General features: G+C 42.6%; 2 protein-coding genes across 2 annotated transcripts in view; one reads left to right on the top strand and one right to left on the bottom strand.

Moving 5' to 3' along the window:
• The first annotated feature begins 3,930 nt into the window (after nt 1-3,930).
• Nucleotides 3,931-6,945, top strand: LOC134099603 (galactose-specific lectin nattectin-like). Its single transcript, XM_062552536.1, has 7 exons — nt 3,931-4,003; nt 4,140-4,214; nt 4,394-4,438; nt 5,218-5,324; nt 5,499-5,621; nt 5,911-6,022; nt 6,354-6,945. Exons 2-7 carry the CDS (start codon nt 4,154-4,156, stop codon nt 6,413-6,415), a joined length of 510 nt encoding a protein of 169 aa, XP_062408520.1. The 5' UTR covers nt 3,931-4,003; nt 4,140-4,153; the 3' UTR covers nt 6,416-6,945.
• A 5,568-nt stretch (nt 6,946-12,513) lies between these two features.
• LOC134099951 (galactosylgalactosylxylosylprotein 3-beta-glucuronosyltransferase 1-like) overlaps nt 12,514-19,531 on the bottom strand; it is a 117,923-nt gene continuing 110,905 nt past the window's right edge. The window contains exons 8-9 of the mRNA XM_062552991.1: nt 15,472-15,579; nt 12,514-14,368 (exon numbers count right to left, since the gene is read on the bottom strand). Coding sequence (XP_062408975.1) covers nt 15,493-15,579 — 87 coding nt within the window. The 3' untranslated portion in view covers nt 12,514-14,368; nt 15,472-15,492. The remainder of the gene's footprint in view (nt 14,369-15,471; nt 15,580-19,531) is intronic.

Below are 19,531 nucleotides of genomic sequence, written 5' to 3'. Positions count from 1 at the left end.
CATCCTAACCATGTTGGGCGCTGGAGCTGCTCTTCAGTGATGGGGCACTTTGTGCCTCCGAGCCTCTCTGTTGTGCAGTGGGTGCTGTGCTAAACCCCTCAGTGCTTTACCAGTTGTTTGTCTCAGCTGATAAGAGAGGTGATATTTTACTGCATGTGTTTTATTATGCTTGTCTGACTGAATTAGGAATTGCCTATGAAACTGACTGACACACTGATTTTGAATTTGCAATGCATTTGCAGCATCCAGTCAATCATTACAGTACAAACTGACTGACACACTGATTTTGAATTTGCAATGCATTTGCAGCATCCAGTCAATCATTACAGTACATGACTGTGCTGTAATGCCCTGTGCACTGTACTGTTCTTCCTAAGCTTCTTCTTCTTATTCCGCTTACTACTTTTTCTGTGCGCTATTTATCTTGAACTGTTTAACTTAGAAACTTCATTCAAACTTTGTAACGTAGGTCATCTAATGGACCATATTGGTATGACTTTTATGCACGGGCAATTCCTTTAATTGCATTTCTAGTTAATCCATGTTTCCAACATTACTTAATGATGATTAACACATGTGCTTTTCTTCATAGAGTTTTAAGGGTATGATTAATATGTGCCAGTAGTAAATACTGAACACATGATGAATTCATAATGAACTAGACATTATGACACAAGGTGAATACTTCATTTGTTTAATTGGCAGCTCCATGTTAATCAGACTTCATGCAGTACATACAGTAGTGTATAGGCCTACTGTTTGCAAGCTGGTAGACAGTACTGGGTGCAATGATTAGATCTCCTCAGGCACCTTAGAGACCCGGATAGACTCTTTCCCATGATGGTGCAATACAAACGAAGTGCAAAACAAATTCATTTGCGGGTGGTAAAAGTGTTCCTGGGTTAGATTCTTGTGTATTTAAGAACTTGTGTTTGTGTTTGTCTTGGTCCTTGTTAGATAGTGGTCACCTGAAATGTTTGCAATGCTCATCAGACCATTCTTGTTTGTTTTGAACGTGGTGCCAATGAGACATGGTTGGTATTTCCTCTTTGTGTTATTCAGTAGAACTAACAGATATGTTTGATTTCAAACCTTGACATCCTTGTTGTGTACCAAGACACGGATGCCCTTATCCATCACATGACATTTCTGCTCCTGAAAAACAGTCCTACAGTATGTCTATAACCCCTCATAATGGTAGACACAAGGACAGAGAATAGGTCTGGAAAAGGTCTGTATGAAAGATTTACAGTGCTCGGCATTAGTGAATACACCCATGCTAAAGTTGACTAAAAAGAGAAATAAGAAATCATCTTTTGAAAAGTAATCTTAATGCCTTAATTAAATAAATGAGGAAAACTCCAACCTTTAAGGACACCAATTTTCTTTGTGAATGAATAATGTTTCGTAAATAAATGAATGTTCTTCCTTTAAGTACAGGGGGCATTTATTTTTTTTCATAAATTTGCCACTTTAATACCTACACCCCACATGAGGACACCAGTGATTCATATCTATTGTTATGGCTCGTAGTATTTTTACCTGTTCTGCCACCTTTTGTGGATCTATCCAGTCAAAGACTCGATCCACCTGCCCATCGGTGCATGCCTGCCCTATCCAGCTCGGAGCGCTGCTGTTGTCACAGACATGAGCCCTGAAAGCGCTTTACAAAAGACAGAGACAGTGCTGAACGGAGTGGCGTAGTCACCAGTGTATACCGTGACAACAATGAGCAAACAAATTTACAAAATAATACAAAAGATGCCGAACAGAGCGGCGCAATCGCCAGCGTACCCGTGACACCAAGACATACAAGACAGACAAACAAACAAAAAAATAAAACAAACAATAAAAACAAACAAAACCAGAAAAGTCCTCGTCCATGTAGTCCAACTGACCACATCCCATCAAGAGTCAGCGTGATCTAGGGATCTAGGGATCGAGGGATTGAGGGATCTAGTGATCGAGGGATCTAGTGATCTAGGGATCTAGGGATCTAGGGAGACTATTGATTGTTCCAAACTTTTCCATTTGAGAATGATGGAAGCTACCGTGCTTTTGGGCACTTTCAATGCTGCAACATTTTTCGTGTATCCTCCAGATCTGTGTGGTCACAAACAACCCTGTTTTGCAGGTCTACGGACAATTCTCACAACCTTGTGGCTTGATTTTCACTCTGACATACACCAACTGTGAGACCTTATATAAAGAGATGTGTGTCTCCTAATGAACCAGAACCAATGATCTCATTTAGGCACAGGTGGACTCCAATGGAGTTGTGGAAGCATCTCAAGGATTAGGCCTATTGATAGATGTTGGATGCACCAGAGCTCAATTGCAAGCATCATACAAAACACTCCAAACACCTGCATGAGTATTCGAGCATTGTAGATTGATGAGAAAACATCCTGGTTGCACTGTACACTGTACACAACGCACCTCAATAATGTGACTAAGACTGGAATATTCCATGCCTACATTTAACATTGATGTTAAATGGAGTTTGTAGACCCTAAAAAGCAACTGTCCACGTATGTGGACGTTGCGCAACAGAGGAGTTAAATGACCAAAAATCAGATTTTGTTACTAGGATTTGTTTTTATTTTTATTGTTTAAATATGATTTTAACTACTTTAAATTACAAGGAAACAAACATTTGGTAAACATATTCATAATGACCTAATTACATGTGGTAATGCCAAGGTGGTATGGTAATATGGGGGTAATAGAGGGGTGGGTGGGTATGAGAGTACTAGAGGGGTGGGTGGGGTAGTACTAGAGGGGTGGGTAGTATGGATGTAGTAGAGGGGTGGTAGGGTAGTGGTGGTAGTAGAGGGTTGGGTAATATGAGTAAAAAAGGTGGTAGTAGAGGGGTGGGCGAGATAGTAGAGTGGTGGGTGAGTAGTAATGGGGGTAGAGGGGTGGGCGGGTAATATGGAGGTAGTAAAGGGGTGGGTGGGTAGTATGGGGGTAGTAGAGGGCTGGGTGGGTAGCATGGAGGTAATATAGGGGTGGGTGTGGGGGCAGTTGAGGGTTAGGTGGGGTAGTAGAGAGGTGGGTGGACAGTATGGAGGTAGTGGAGGGGTGGGTATGGGGTAGTAGAGGGGTGGGTGGGGTAGTAGAGGGGTGGGTGGACAGTATGGCGGTAGTAGAGGGGTTCTACTAAAAAAATTACATACGTGGACAGTAATGTAACTTCTATATAAAATCATATTAAAAACAAATTAAATTGCTTTTCAATATTAGGCTCATAGAGTAGGCCTAATAAAATCAATATAAAAAAGATCTAGACATTTTTTTCATAATGCGTGCATGAAAGGGTTGATTGGATTAATATCAGACTATTACTAGATAAGATGTAAACATGCTCAGAGTTTTGGCCCTCCACGAGAACTATGGCGTGAAGTAGGAGCAGCAGCCTAACACCTAACCGGATCCAAGCGAGCGACTGTCAATGTTGTCTGTCTACACTGAATCCGTTAATATTATGCCATTGTGTTGCGTCACGGGATTCCATATTTCTCATTCAAAATAGCAGAGCAATGCGAGCGACAAAAAGAAAATAAAAGCAGGGCGTCCGACAAAAGTTCCCTCAAAAACGCTGCATTGCATCACTGCTCGCGTGGCTTCAGTCAGGACACTCCAATTGAAAACAATGTAATTAAACGGATTCTATCGCTAATGTTCGCTCGCGTCGCGTCCAGTTTGGACAAGGTGTTAGAGCAGCAGGACCTCTGGGAGGTTCCTTAATGAGCCTGCTTTTCCTGTCTCTTTTTCACACCTCTATCCGTGTTCATCTCACCATCCTGCCATGTTTACTTTGGTCATGTAAATAAGGAATTATTTGCTGTTGGCAAATATGAAATGGCCACTGAATGCTGGTTATTTTAATAACGCTATTTACCTCATGGAGCTGCTTTCACTATCTAACTATAAAGGCTGCTTAGCTGTCCTCATCCTCACCAAATCCTTCGGAGGCTCTCAAAGATCCCCTCATAAACAGGTGAGCATCACACCACCGACTTTATTGTTTCTCTCTAAGCTCTCGTGTCATGTTTTTTTTTGTATAATATTTTTATTGCATGCAGTTGTGTCACTGTGTGTGTGTGTGTGTGTGTGTTTGTGTGTGTTTGTTTCAGAATAAGTAACTGCCATGGCGATTTTGCCAGTTATCTCTCTTCTCTATGCCATGTTTGCTTTGAGCATGGCTTCAGGTCAGTGGAGTACGCCATTAAGCATTTATTATACGTTTATCATACTATTACAGTTCTAGAGGATGCTTTGAAAGTACATTAAAAAATGCATGGATATGAACAACAGTCTATATAATTAAAAAATAACTGGATGTGGAGAAACATACTAACATACTGACTACTAACTCCTTGTTCTCCAGAGGCCGAGTCTGATGGTGGTCCAGGTGAAACTGAAGTGTCTCCAGGTGAGCTTGTATCTCCTGTTCCATAAAGTGCTGTAGCTCTGATAACACATTTTGCTAGCCATTTTTCTCATGGCACGAACAGAACATATTTTTTTTGAGTAAATGTTATTGAGACTAATGGTGGTGGCAGGCAGTGCAATCACATCAAACACCAAATTAAGAATAAATATAAATATTTTACTCTTGTTTTGTAAATATTTAATACAAACTCCCCTCCACTTACGTAAATAAATGCTACATTTCCACCCTTACTATTCACTATACTTGTTGTTGCAGTAGTAATAGTAGTGGTAGTGGATAATGCTGGTAGTATCGTAATAGTAATAGTGGTTAAACAAATGGGGGTAGAGGAGCGCTTCCTGGACTCAAAAGTTTGAGGTGCTCTTTGGATGGGATACTGAATGCCAACAAACAAAGAAACTCCAAGGCACTCTCGGTTTGAAAACGTTAAAAAGCCTTTATTGTTAGAGTTTTTAGAAGTTTGATATGACCAAGCCATAACAATAAAGGCTTTTTAACGTTTTCAAACGAGAGTGCCTTGGAGTTTCATTGTTTGTTGGGAGTAATAGTGGTTTTCAAAAGGTTGATTTTGTGTTTTGGGTAGATGCAGTAACCACTTTTTGATTTGATAAACTGTTGTTCCTATAAGACATCTAGTGTATTTGACAGTTTTACTCATCAGTCTCATTTTTACTGTACCAAATTAGTCTTAAGATTCAGAACTGCTGCATGATGCACATGATCTCTCTGAGTATGTTGACCCTGACTGTTGTTCTCAGAGCTGACCGTTGTGGAAAAACGTTCAGCATGCCAGTCTGGATGGAGCAGCCATGGAAATCGCTGCTTCAGATTTTTTAGTCAACTGCTTACTTGGTCTGATGCAGAGGTGAATAACAAAGTGTAAAAACAGAAAAGTAAACAAAATAAATTATTTTCATGTGTATGATCTTTCTCTGTTTCTGAATGCTGATTGTTTTTTATTCCATTATTTGGATTGACCTGCCTTACATTTGACTATGCCATAAATTACATTCTGATCTGAATGCTGGTTGACCTTCAGGGACACTGCTCGGGTCAGGGAGGTCATCTTGCATCCATCCACAACATGGCCGAGGCACGCTTTGTAGGTCACTTGTCAGGGAATAGGGAGTGGACATGGATTGGGGCTGGGGGATCCTTTGAGGTAAACTCTTGCAGTGTGTCTAATTTCTTATACTGGATTGTTAACTGTTTCAGCCTTCTACTGTATCACTCCAAAATCTTATCTGATTGAAAGGGTGAGCTACTCTGGCGTAGACAGAATTTTAGTCTACGTGACGTTTGCATGCCATTATGGTCCCTGTTACACTCTCCCTGCCTCAAATTTTATGGGCAGGCTAAATTTGGTCCTGCACATTTAGCACACATGGGTAAATGTCCAAATTTACTTTGGGATAAAGACAAGTTGTAAGAGATTTTGTTTCGGTTTGCAGGGTCACACATGGTACTGGACTGATGGCAGCCCGTTTGACTATTCCAACTGGTCTCCTTGGGAGCCTAACAACCATGGTGGAAATGAACACTGTGCAAACACCAACTTCAATGGTAGGCTACTACAATATACTTGCACACTCCACTAACTCAGAGCAATCTGTTTATCTGTCGATTTGCTGGACTCTTATATCTGTCCATCTCTAATCATCCATTATGAGCAATTTCCTTGCATTGCTCCTATCATTATTATGCTAGTATACATTAGCGTATGGTCTTCACAACGCTGCTGCACTATTCACTATGCAGTATGAGTGACTATCTTGCAAGATGGCTACAATTTATGAAATACTTCACGTTTATTTAATCTGGCATGTTGGTTTGGTATTTGGAATCTATGCGATGTGTTTATCTGCCTCTGATAGATAACTGTTGTCTTCTCCAGGTGGTGGCGTTTGGAATGATCTTCCCTGCCACCATCGTCGCCCTTTTGTGTGCGCCAAGTGATCGGGCATCTCGTGTGGAGTTCACCCACAACCTGTGATTTTAAGCCTTCTTTCCTTCTTTCCTTACTTCCTACACAACGTTAAACAGTTAGGGCTCTTCGAGGTCAGTTACGGGTGGTGTGTGGGTTTGTGTGTAAGATCTGTGTGTTTGAGTGTGCTGGCGGAAGTCCAGTGTTTATGACACCTGGCAGCCACCTGTGCAGTCATCGCCCTTGTGTGCACCACACACACACACACACACACACACACACACACACACACACACACACACACCTGGGTAGTCATTGCCCTTGTGTGCACCACACACACACACACACACACACACACACACACACACACTCACACACACACACACACACACACCTGGGTAGTCATCGCCCTTGTGTGCACCACACACACACACCTGAGACTGCAGCCAGCCCAGACCAACAGGTGCTGGTGTACTAAACCTCCTGCAGAAATCCCTCTTCTCTTTCAGTTCAATCTTTGACTGTCACAAATCCAATCAATAAATGCAGCATCAAAATACAATTCTGGTGTTATTCATTGTTACCTATCAATTTGTTATTTTTTGTTTTGTTTATGGATATACACGCTCAAAATAGTACACATAACATTTCCCAGGTGCAGAATGAAATGAGAAGTGTGCGCTCAAATGAAGTTGTTAGAAAGAGATATGCACTTAATATGAATTTTATGATGAGATGATGAATTTTATGGTGGAGTGTACTGTTCCAAGGAGGTTCTGTAGACATGTGAGCATGGGCTACACACCTGTAGCCTGACTCTCGCCAGACCCTTGTAGTTCCGCCATGCTCCACCAGAGGCGTTTCGCTGAGCTCCACACAAGGGTCTGGACGCGAGGGCAATCCAAACCCCTGTGCCAGTGCTCAAAAAATGAGCAACCAATCAGGAGCGCCGAAGCGAGTGTTTGATTCAAATAACAATGGCGGCACGCAGCGAGGAGTCTTGTGCTGACATTGATTCTGCTATTTCAACCGTTTTGTCGAATCTATCGAGTATTCATTCTTTAAAAGATTAACAGAGAATAGGTTTGAAGACATTTATTGGTGGCAAGGATGTTTGTACTCTTCTTCCGACCGGGTTTGGCAAGAGCTTGAAGAAGCCTAGCACGTCATTCAAGATAACAGGCAAGTGGTTTATCAAATCACATGCGAGGATGTTTTACAAGGACCCGCCTTCAGAAATACATCTCCTATCGAGAAGTCCCAGATCCTTGTGTGAAGCAGACAGCGAACTACAGGATCTGGCGAAAGTAAGGTTAACACACCTGCTCAAGGATGTAGAATTGGGTGGGAGTGGCCTATATCCAACAGCTGCCAAATTGGGTGGGAGTGGCCTATATCCAACAACTGATGAATTGGGTGAGAGTGGCCTATATCTAACAACTGATGAATTGGGTGAGAGTGGCCTATATCCAACAACTGATGAATTGTCTAACCAATAACTTTGATTAAAAGGGGAAAATATAGGTAACATTTGACAATAATGGTACACTAAGTATTAGTTAAGAATGAACAAACACATAATTAATCATTACTAAAGTGTAACTGCACCCTAAAATATGTTTTTTGAGCTGTTGATTGATTGAAATTACTCATAAGTGGTGACCTACACTACCAGGGCAAAAATCGTGTTTCCCGAGAAAAGTAACATTTCGTATGATTTTGTGTTGGAGATACAGCTCTCCGTGCCCTCTACAGGTTGAAACATGTCATGGCATTTTGGTCCAAAATGCTATTGGAATGCTGACATAGTCCTGCACTTTTCTGCCGAGACTACGTCACCGGGTCATTACAAATTAGGAATAAAATGCCCCAACACCTGATGCCCTGATTAGCCTACCTATGATAAGCCATGTTTGCAGCACTCATTCCCAGATTGACACAAAATCACCATGGTTGATTGGCTGCAGCAGTGCTGCACTACCTTCCAAATTTCAGAACGTCCTGCCCATTTTGAAAGCCTTTTTCAGAAATGTGAAGTGGGTGGAGTTAAGGGGTAAAGTTACACTTTAAGTATTTTTCCAACATTACTTCAAGTCTTTTTGAATAAGTGCTATCAGTATATTTTCCTATTTCCCTATACATTAAATTCCCCATGTCCTAAATAGTTAGGCTACATCCATATTACTAAGGGTACGATTCATATGTGTAAATTCATATTCATACGTGTAAATTCATACGATTCATATGTGTAAATTAGTACATAATTCCTAATGTGTACATACTGAACTTATGATGAATTGATTATTAGCTCATGATGAATTAATAGAGTATACTAATACATAAGCTAATGTTTACATACTGAACATATGATTAATTCATAATGAACTAGAGATTGCGCCGATGTTACTGAAGGTGAATACCTCACTCATGTCATTGGCAAGTCAACGTTAATCAGGCCCTATTCGTTTTTCATATACATCATGGTCCCTTTAGCCCATGATCTATAGTTTTTCATATAATTTCCTCTTTGAACATCTCTCTCTCTCTTTGTGTGTGTGTGTGTGTGTGTGTATTTGAGAGACAGAGAGGGAGAGAGAGAGAGAAAGAAAGAGAGAGTTAACAGAAAGCCAGTGTCACATATTTCAAGACAGTAAACATTCTCATTTCCCAACGTGTTTAATTTATTTTCTTTTTAAAACACTTTTATTTTCTTTCTTTCTGAAATGGGTATTGTGAAGAAAACAGAACAACCTTTATTCTAGAAACATGCAGACATGGTTGGCCTATCACTTCAAAGTGTGTGTGTGTACACGTGTGTGTTTGTGTGTTGGTATTCATATGTGTGGAGTGGATGGGTGACAATAATGGAGAGGTATTACGAACAGTAGAATGGACGGGGATCGTGGGGGTTGGGGGTTGTTCGTATGGCATTACAGTATGAACCCTATGACCAATACAGGCTGTTAAAAGCACTTTGTGACAGACCTAATGGCTCACTTGGGAATAGTCGAGATTTAACACGGAAATGTGAACACTTGCTCTGCCGTCGGTCCCTTTTTTTTGTATGTGTGTTTCACTGTCCTCTGTTTGACTGAAGTGTTTGACTTTGTGAAAATGGTGTGGAGATTGTTCGTTTGCTTCGGGACAAATTTTTTTTTCTTTCTCGTGAACCATTTACTGTCTTTATTCTATCTGAGAATAGCTGAACCAATTCTGTGGGTTTGCTTTCTGGGAAAGAGAAACCGAGATAAAGGAACAAGCCTACGATCTGGAAACACTAAAGAAGTACAACGTGCAAATCCCTCTCAGAGAGTTTTGGAGTTGAAACAACGTCTGACCCAGTTATTCTTTGTGAATCTTTTTTCTTATTGTCTTAAGTTTTAAGACTGTGAAGAAGGAATACTTTATCTGCCATTTCTCCCGCCTCTCCCCCCATGTGACCCAGTACGCCATGTCATGTGAAGACAAAAGATATGGCCCCAAAACACATAACTGAAAACAACTCATTTGTCGACCCATAACCCCAAACAACAGAGGGGGATATATGGCTGAAATGGTTGGTGTTGTGTACTTGTAGGAGACATGTGAAAGAGCAGAGAAGACTTAATACGCTCTGTGAGTAACCTTAGACAGATAACATTGTGCACCTACGGTCCTCTTTAGCCTATTAACAGATTGGCCTACCGTATGTAAACGCTAATGTTTATATTTCTAACACTGTTTGCCCCAGTTAAAAGCAGGTGGACCACTGTATTGCAAGTGGACAGGTTTATGTACAACCCCCCCCCCCCCCCCAAAAAAAAAAGACGAGATCATTATTGACGGCTGGTGCTGGAATAAGCTGAACCAATATGATAAATGTTGCCCTCTTTAGAGAGAGGAGAGAGGAGCGTGGAGCGTGTGCCGTGCGAATAGGAATGCATCACTGAGAAGCCGTAAGGACGATGGCAAAATAAATTATATAAATAAATATATTAATGTGGAATAAATACACAGGCCTCACATGGACTAGCGAGGACACTGGACTAGCGAGGACACTGGACTTGCGAGGACACTGGACTTGTGAGGACACTGGACTAGCGAGGACACTGGACTTGCGAGGACACCCAGGCATCAGGTGTGTCCAGTATTGAGTCTGAAATGGGATCACACCTCTCAGCTTGACTGCAAGAGTGTGTGTGTGTATATGGGGAGGGGGGGGGGGGGGGGGCAATAAGACAGGATTTATGACCATGTGATGCATGTGGTGATGTGGGTAAACCCTTTTCACAAAGCCCTGGCATGAGTCCCTTCTTCATCACATCTCTCAGATGATTCTACGGGGCTCGGCCTTAACTGACACACTGGCCTCTCATAATCACACTTAAGATGATTTCACGTCCAACTTCCTCTGGGATAAAACCAAATACGTCAAGTAGTAACACTCTGCAGTCTGGGAGTAGACACACAATTTCCCCTATTCTTATCTAAACTCAGTTCCGAGGAGCATCCATGTTGTCATGTTTAACAGTGAGGGAAAAATAAATATGTTACAGTCGGTCCCCTGTGTGTCATCCAAGGAGAGTCTTCAGGGGTCGTACACAGGGGCTTGGAGGGTTGAAAGGAAGCCATGTTTGCTAAGACATTCTGTAGATGCTTACGGACTAATACATAACGGAGGTAATGGGTGAATTGTGTACAGTATATATCGTTCAGAGTCTTTTCCTTTGACATTGTGCACAATTTCTATCATGAGGTGCAGACTGCTGAGGAAACTTATAAAGACAGAGAGAGGTCTTACAATGGCTACAATTTCAACATCCCAGATGAAACATTAATGCAACACATTTCCTTCTCCAAATGGTCAGGACCATAGTTGCCATGCATGTTTCAAAAGCTTCCTTCTGAAGACAAGAGGAGAAGTGTGTTCTTACAGAGTGTTTCAGAAAGCTCTTTTTCCATCGCCAGGCTTATTTCTCCCCGCCCATGACTCTCTTCTGTCCTCCTCCATCAGTCATTTGCCTCTCAAACAAGACACACACACACACTGAGCATCTGTTAAGCCGAGGTCTTTGAATCGTCTACAGAAATGCCTTGCGGGTTGCTTCAGCAGAATGGGGTGAAAACTTTTCCTCTAATTATGAAACTGAAGGTGGGAGCTCTGACTGAGACCCTACTGGGCGTACAGGGCTTTCGTCACCTCGCTGCTTCTACAGATCTGATGGGAATTGTGCATTCAAACTTGCATAAGAGGAACCAGAGGCCAATTTCACATTGGAAATACTGCTGATTTTAACATTGTTATGGTCCAGGACCCTCCATGGTGCCTTCAGTATGCCAACACGCCCCGTTATGATTGGCCCAATATGTTCAGTATGCCAACATGCCCCGTTATGATTGGCCCAATATGTTCAGTATGCCAATATGCCCCGTTATGATTGGCCCAATATGTTCAGTATGCCAATATGCCCCGTTAAGATTGGCCCAATATGTTCAGTATGCCAATATGCCCCGTTATGATTGGCCCAATATGTTCAGTATGCCAATATGCCCCGTTAAGATTGGCCCAATATGTTCAGTATGCCAATATGCCCCATTATGATTGGCCTAATATGTCAGTGAACACCTCTCATGTCCTTGTGCTTGTGTGACTATACCAAAAGAACTGGGTCTACGTCCTGCGCATATATAGGCAAAGCAGAGATGGCTTTTTGATGACTGCATAAATAGGCCACACCCTCAACTGCCATCAGACAACTTGTCTTATCAAAAACCCAACCAGATCAAATACTGTGTGAAATGCATGGTACTGTATATGAGCATATTGGTGCCGCTATCAATTTACACTGGATTGACCGCGATGAACAAGGACAATGGCTTTGCTTTCTGGTCAAGGATATCATGTCAGCATCTACGTTTCAGGTCAGCCAGGGAGGGACGGAAACACAGTCTTCAGTATGGCGTAGGTGACCCTCAGCATCTACATACACACACACAGCACCTTTGTTCGCTCGGTTGTTATTGCCGTACGCTCCTGGTGTACGCGCATGTCACCCTTCAGGGAGATGCCCAACAAAGCAAATCCCATGGCTTACACTCAACCTATTTCACAATCGAGTGTTCACAAGAGCGGTTGGCTTTTAAAGGCCTCTCCAATGGACTCGACTGATAAGATTGTGGTGCTAACACAACACCAGGGCCATGTGTGTTTGATAAACTCGACTGATAAGAGCGTGGTGCTAACACAACACCAGGTCCGTGTGTTTGATAGACTCGACTGATAAGAGCGTGGTGCTAACACAATACCAGGGCCGTGTGTTTGATAGACTCGACTGATAAGAGCGTGGTGCTAACACAATACCAGGGCCGTGTGTTTGATGGACTCGACTGATAAGAGCATGGTGCTAACTCAGCACCAGGGCCGTGTGTTTGATAGACTCGACTGACAAGAGCGTGGTGCTAACACAACACCAGGGCCGTGTGTGTTTGATAGCCAGGGACCGCACATAAGCTCTGATGTAAATATGCCTCTGTATGAGTACCGTAAGTCGTCTAGGATAATAGCGTTGACTAGATGAATGAGTATAAATGTAGTCTGTGTATGAGCTGGCCATTCCTTTCAAGACTACTGTATGCTGAAGTGCGGTGATAGGCTACAGTGCTCAATGTGCTGGGGCTCCTACCGCGACCTTTGACCTTTTGACCTATGCTTAACCAGGGGGTCGTTATGGCTGCACGTACTGTACGTCCTTACGGATGGCTCCCTCCACACGGTGGGAGTTTAGCTCGTTATGTATGCAAGGCGTTCCGTCTGATATTCTTTCGACATGATTTAATGTGTTTTCATAGTTATTTCTCTCTTCCCCCTACCAGTTACATAAATACAGTAGTTACATTGCTCGCTCTTTTAGGTTACTCCGTGTTGAAGCCTATGATTGTTTTCTTTTTAAAAAGTTCATATTTACAGGGGTTCCCGACACAGGAACACAGTGAGTAACAGTTTTAAGTGCTGCTGAAGTATGTTAGGTTCTTCTCTTTCAAAGTGTTCTTCCAGGGATCTATCACTTGAGATGAGTGGGCGTGCTTCAGTACTCTTACAAGCTTTTTAGGACACTGAAAAAAAAAAATGCATTAGGGAATGGGAGTTTGAGATGGACGCAAATATCAGTAGTTCTGAAACAGCAAGACAATGATTGTAAACAACAAAACATTCAGTTAAAAGCAGATATAGTTATGTAACAAAATAATAAAACCTCCTTCCCTTCTAAGTATTTCTCAGTATTTTCAGGATGACAAAAAACAATCTAAACAGATGATTTGTTCTAGAACTCCATCGTCTCTCTCTTGACCTCAGAATGGCCATTGTGATGCAAATGAAAATCTAAACGGATAATTTGTTCTAGAACTCCATCGTCTCTCTCTTCACCTCAGCATGGCCATTGTGATGCAAATGTTTGTCGTTGTTGTTGTTTTCGTCGTTATTGATGCTGTTTGTTTAGTTTTTGCTTAGCTAAAGAGCAACGTTGAATGTTTGTTTGCTCTTGATGTAGGCCCGGTCTTCCGTCGACCCGTCCCCTGCACAGTCGCCCGAGAGCACGTTCCACTCGCTGGGGATCAGTCATGTTCTCTACACAGGTCAGAGTTCAAAGTTCATCCACGTGGAGCTCCCTGGGCCCTCGTCGTTGTGCTGTCTCCCAGAAGGCGGAGTTTTTCCCTTGGGGTGATGTGCCAAAAAAGGTCCCTTCCTCTTCCATGTCCTCATGTGGTGTCTAGAATCTGTGTGTTTGTTTGTTTGCTCGCTTGCTTGTTTGTTTGTAGTTCATTAAACCTGATAAATATTGCCATCTACTCTGTGCTTTAATGCAATACTGTACATTTGTATTGTTATTAGTTTAGTCTAGTTCAAAGACAGCTGGATATGTCCGCTGTCCCCGTCCTTGTGTTTCTGAGGTGAGTCTGAGGTGAGTGCTCTCTAGTTTGTTGAAAGCTTTACCAAAGCCAGGTACCTGAAAACCAGGATAGTGAGAGAGAGAGAGAGAGAGAGAGAGAGAGAGAGAGAGAGAGAGAGAGAGATGGAGAGACAGAGAAAAAACAAAACCTAGATTGTTATTGTAAGTAAACACATTATTATTTTATGTAAGCAAGACCAAACTGAAGCACAGAACAGCACCTTAGATTTTTGTTTTACCCAGTAGCCTTGCAGATGACTCGTATATTATTCACATCTTCTAACATGTCTTTGTCTCGCTTGATTTTATGGAGCATTATTTGACCCACTGCCTATCTCTGTACTCTAAATCAATGGGCAACATCTAACGTATACTGTACATACATATGCTTTAGGAAACGTTTGTATCCCAACTCGTATTGGCATCAGCTACAGTAGCTTGCATACCATACACTACTGATTCATAGCACTGAGATAAATCCTCTTTCCTATTTTTCATTTGCTTCTTGTACTTTGGCAAAAAAAAAAAGAAAAAAAATGTAATGGTATGACATAAGCTGTTTTGAAATGTCATAAAAGTTGAACTTGAAAGCAAGGATGGTTGTGGGCTAGCATGCGCTAACTCAGTTGGCACCATCTGTTAGTCTGGCCGCAGACTTCATCACAGAGCGGTTATGCTAATTAGCCTTCGCCGGCGCTCAGATGATGCCTCTCCAGGCGGCGGTAATCACATTAGCCTCTGGAAGATAGCGATGCTTACACATGGCCTGTCACCTCCTGTGTCAGATTACCTTTAATATGCGGCGGCAGAGCTAAACATCTGTATTCTTTACTGCATGGTCCTCAAAATGACAGCAAAATGAAATGTCTTCAGGTTTTACAAACAAGAATATGAGTGCATATATGTAAGAATATATTGTATATGATTGAACAAAAATGTAATCAGAAATCAACTGACTTGAGTTTTGCTTCATCGATGTCATGACATCTTGAAGTTGTCACCATGTCTTTCAATGTATCAGACACACACACACCCACACACACACACACACACACACACACACACACACACACACACACACACACACACACACACACACACACACACACACACACACACACACACCATTGTGTATATTTGTATCATGAGTGGTTCCTCACCAGCGTTAGAGATGGCCAGTGTCAGATCTCCACGTTGGGGTCTGTGAATCCCTTTTTGCCCTCGTTAACCAGCACAGGCTTCTCTGTCCTGGTGTGCCAAACTAGAATCTGCAAGGACACAAGAAGACGATAATTACTGTAATGTCCTGTGTATTAGCTGCATTGTGTATAAGCATAGGATAATTACAGTTATGTCCTGTGTATTAGCCCCGTTGTGTATAAGCATAGGATAATTACAGTAATGTCCTGTGTATTAGCCCCGTTGTGTATAAGCCACAGGACAATGTTTTACGCAAGTTAAAATGAATGAAACCATATTACAGTACTACCATATTAACTGCCCCCGAGTATTACCCTTATAGCCGAAGAAATTTAGCAAAATAAATGTATAAGCTGCAGCTAATAGTGGCAAAATTACGGTAATTGCTGTAACATAATGGTTGTCACAGTGTAAACTACGCAGAGAAGACAAGGTACTGATGTGCAAAATACATTTACATGCATAATAACATACAATGTTAAATGTAAAACATAATTCTGTTTTTCTTAGTTTGTTCAGCATTGGGTTCAGGTATACACTCAATGCTACAGTGCTTCTCCCACACCCACACCCACACCCACACCCACACACACACACACACACACACACACACAAACACATCTCCTAACCTACACACACAAACACATCTCCTGACCTACACAAGCACGTTGATTTTCTCGCTGTTAACTCTTTTCCTCCCTTTTCCTCGCCTTTCTTTCTCCCTTTGGAGGTGTGTCTGCGCCATATTTAGAGACGAGAGCTACTGAGTGGATCGTCCAATAGGGCAGCTCACTGTGCACCGCACAACACTAATACATCTGAGAGGCTGCCTTTGACGCAAGAGGTGGTATTTTTGTGTTCCTCATATCCATTTTGTGTGGGAGATAAAACTAGACGAAAGATGAAATATACAGTACTGTAGATAATTTCCCCTCTGCATTTTGATGTATTGATATACAGTAGGTATTCTGTAAAAATGTACTGTATGTGTGCACTGAACTGTGTCTTTGACGTGTGACTGTTTTGAAATGAAAAGATAGAAAGAGATCTGGGTGAGCGTGATCTGTCACAGAACAACCCTGCAGCATAAAACAGCACACATTCAAAATGATCCACAATCCTCACACAGACTAAGTACCGACCAACACAGAACAACCCTGCAGCATAAAACAGCACACATTCAAAATGATCCACAATCCTCACACAGACTAAGTACCGACCAACACAGAACAACCCTGCAGCATAAAACAGCACACATTCAAAATGATCCACAATCCTCACACAGACTAAGTACCGACCAACACAGAACAACCCTGCAGCATAAAACAGCACACATTCAAAATGATCCACAATCCTCACACAGACTAAGTACCGACCAACACAGAACAACCCTGCAGCATAAAACAGCACACATTCAAAATGATCCACAATCCTCACACAGACTAAGTACCGACCAACACAGAACAACCCTGCAGCATAAAACAGTACACATTCAAAATGATCCACAATCCTCACACAGACTAAGTACCGACCAACACAGAACAACCCTGCAGCATAAAACAGTACACATTCAAAATGATCCACAATCCTCACACAGACTAAGTACCGACCAACACAGAGCAACCCTGCAGCATAAAACAGTACACATTCAAAATGATCCACAATCCTCACACAGACTAAATACCGACCAACACAGAGCAACCCTGCAGCATAAAACAGTACACATTCAAAATGATCCACAATCCTCACACAGACTAAATACCGACCAACACAGAGCAACCCTGCAGCATAAAACAGTACACATTCAAAATGATCCACAATCCTCACACAGACTAAATACCGACCAACACAGAGCAACCCTGCAGCATAAAACAGTACACATTCAAAATGATCCACAATCCTCACACAGACTAAATACCGACCAACACAGAACAACCCTGCAGCATAAAACAGTACACATTCAAAATGATCCGCAATCCTCACACAGACTAAGTACCGACCAACACAGAGCAACCCTGCAGCATAAAACAGTACACATTCAAAATGATCCACAATCCTCACACAGACTAAGTACCGACCAACACATATCTCTATGTTCATCCTCATCCATCTTTAATCAACATAACCCTTACTGCTATTATCAACATCATCTTCATCACCTTCATCATCCTTATAATCATCACCTTCGTGATGCTAGTAACTAATAACTTGTAGCTAGTAGGCTTGAACGTTATTCCTCATCTTTGGAAGTTGCTATGGATACAAGTGTCTGCAAAATGACTAAATGTGAACGTAAACCATCAACATAGTGATTATGATCATCATCACCATCATCATCATCATCATCATCATCATCATCATCATCATCATCATCATAACCATCATCATCATCTTCATCATCAACATGATCGTAATGGTCCTGTCCCTCTGTCCCCTGTCCCCTGTCCTCTCCTCCCACGCCTGTTCTGGTGTTCCCTCGCTAGCTGTGGCTCTGAGCTTTGAATAATGCATGGGCCCATTTAAGACACGACGGCGGCCCATTGCCACTAAGACGGGTGAGGGGAAGGTTAACAGTCTTCGCTTGTCATCCAGAGTGGCTCCATGATGACAGCAGGGGGAAGGGCAGTGGCAGTAGCCCAGCCGGAGGGCCCCGCGGGGGGCCTCAGTGACCCAGATTCCCCCCTCCTGCCCGGCCCTCTGGGTCTCCCACCGCCTCCCCTCCACCACGGCCAACACTGGGCTCTGCTCGGCCTCACCGTGTACAGCAGCGGCCTGGCACACTCTACACCGCGGCCGTGAGTAAAAATGACCGAATGTTTTAATGAATAATGAGAAATAATAAAGACTTTAAAGGTAAGGGTTGCAGTTCATATTGTTAGTTCATGCTTTTCTACATTGATGGAAGCCAGATTAGGATGTGATTCAGGCACAGTACTTTGAACTATAATATATATAATCAATATATATATAATCACAATGTAGTCTTTAGTGGTGAACATCAGTGTTAGGGGAGATGGAGACGGTGAGAAGTTCACGTTTTGTACAACACACACTTACAAGTAAAGATCATTTAGTCAGAGTGCCACAACAAAGACTCATATTGTGTAAGAGGATCATAGCTAGAGAGTGTGTATGTAGCCTGTAGTACATCAGAGCCACACACACACACACGTTACTGGTGCTAAAACTTGGCATCTGCGCCACACACACACACGCGTTACTGGTGATAAAACTGGGCATCTGCGCCACACACACACGCACACACGTCGGTGATAAAAGTGGGCATCAGAGCCACACGCGTGCCCGCTGAGTGAGTCATCAGCAGGGGGAGAAATGGGCAGCGCTGCCGCGTTGCCCACTAGCGCTCTCTCACTGGGTGAGATGTGCCAGCGTGTAGGTGGTGCCAGCGTGTGCACTGGGTGAGATGTGCCAGTGTGTAGGTGGTAGCGCTCTCTCACTGGGTGAGATGTGCCAGCGTGTAGGTGGTAGCGCTCTCTCACTGGGTGAGATGTGCCAGCGTGTAGGTGGTGGTAGCGCTCTCTCACTGGGTGAGATGTGCCAGCGTGTAGGTGGTGGCGCTCTCTCACTGGGTGAGATGTGCCCGCGTGTAGGTGGTGGCGCTCTCTCACTGGGTGAGATGTGCCCGCGTGTAGGTGCTGTGCTGTGCTGCGCTGTGCTTCACTGTGCTAAGCTAAGCTGAGCAGCGTGTTATTGATCTCTATAAAAAACTCAGCTGTGTGGAGAACAGTTTGGGGAAAGTGAAACACTCAGAGTTTTTTTTCTTTATTTTTTAATATAAACACTATGGCAAGTTTGGAAAAAGTTTTCAGGGAGTTGTGTTTAGGTTTCTTTCACAAGTTGTTCCAGTTGAATAAAAAAAAGAAAAGCGGTGAATGAGACCTGGATTGATTTTTATAGTCTCTGGTACAGGTCTATAGCACTGCGTTAACTTAAAATGTCCAGGATATTAATACACTGCAACACATACACAGTTAAAGATACAGAGATACAGTATATATT

Source organism: Sardina pilchardus, chromosome 13, assembly GCF_963854185.1.
Source record: "Sardina pilchardus chromosome 13, fSarPil1.1, whole genome shotgun sequence".
Classification (NCBI taxonomy): domain Eukaryota; kingdom Metazoa; phylum Chordata; class Actinopteri; order Clupeiformes; family Clupeidae; genus Sardina; species Sardina pilchardus.
The sequence above is the reverse complement of the archived record's forward strand: the minus strand, read 5'-3'. Positions and strand labels throughout refer to the sequence as shown.

Coding starts and splice junctions, on each gene's coding strand:
- LOC134099603 (XM_062552536.1), top strand. CDS start 4,154: ATGGCGATTTTGCCAGTTATCTCTCTTCTCTATGCCATGTTTGCTTTG. Junction 4,439..5,217: donor TGAAACTGAAGTGTCTCCAG/GTGAGCTTGTAT, acceptor TGTTGTTCTCAG/AGCTGACCGTTGTGGAAAAA. Junction 6,023..6,353: donor TGCAAACACCAACTTCAATG/GTAGGCTACTAC, acceptor TGTCTTCTCCAG/GTGGTGGCGTTTGGAATGAT.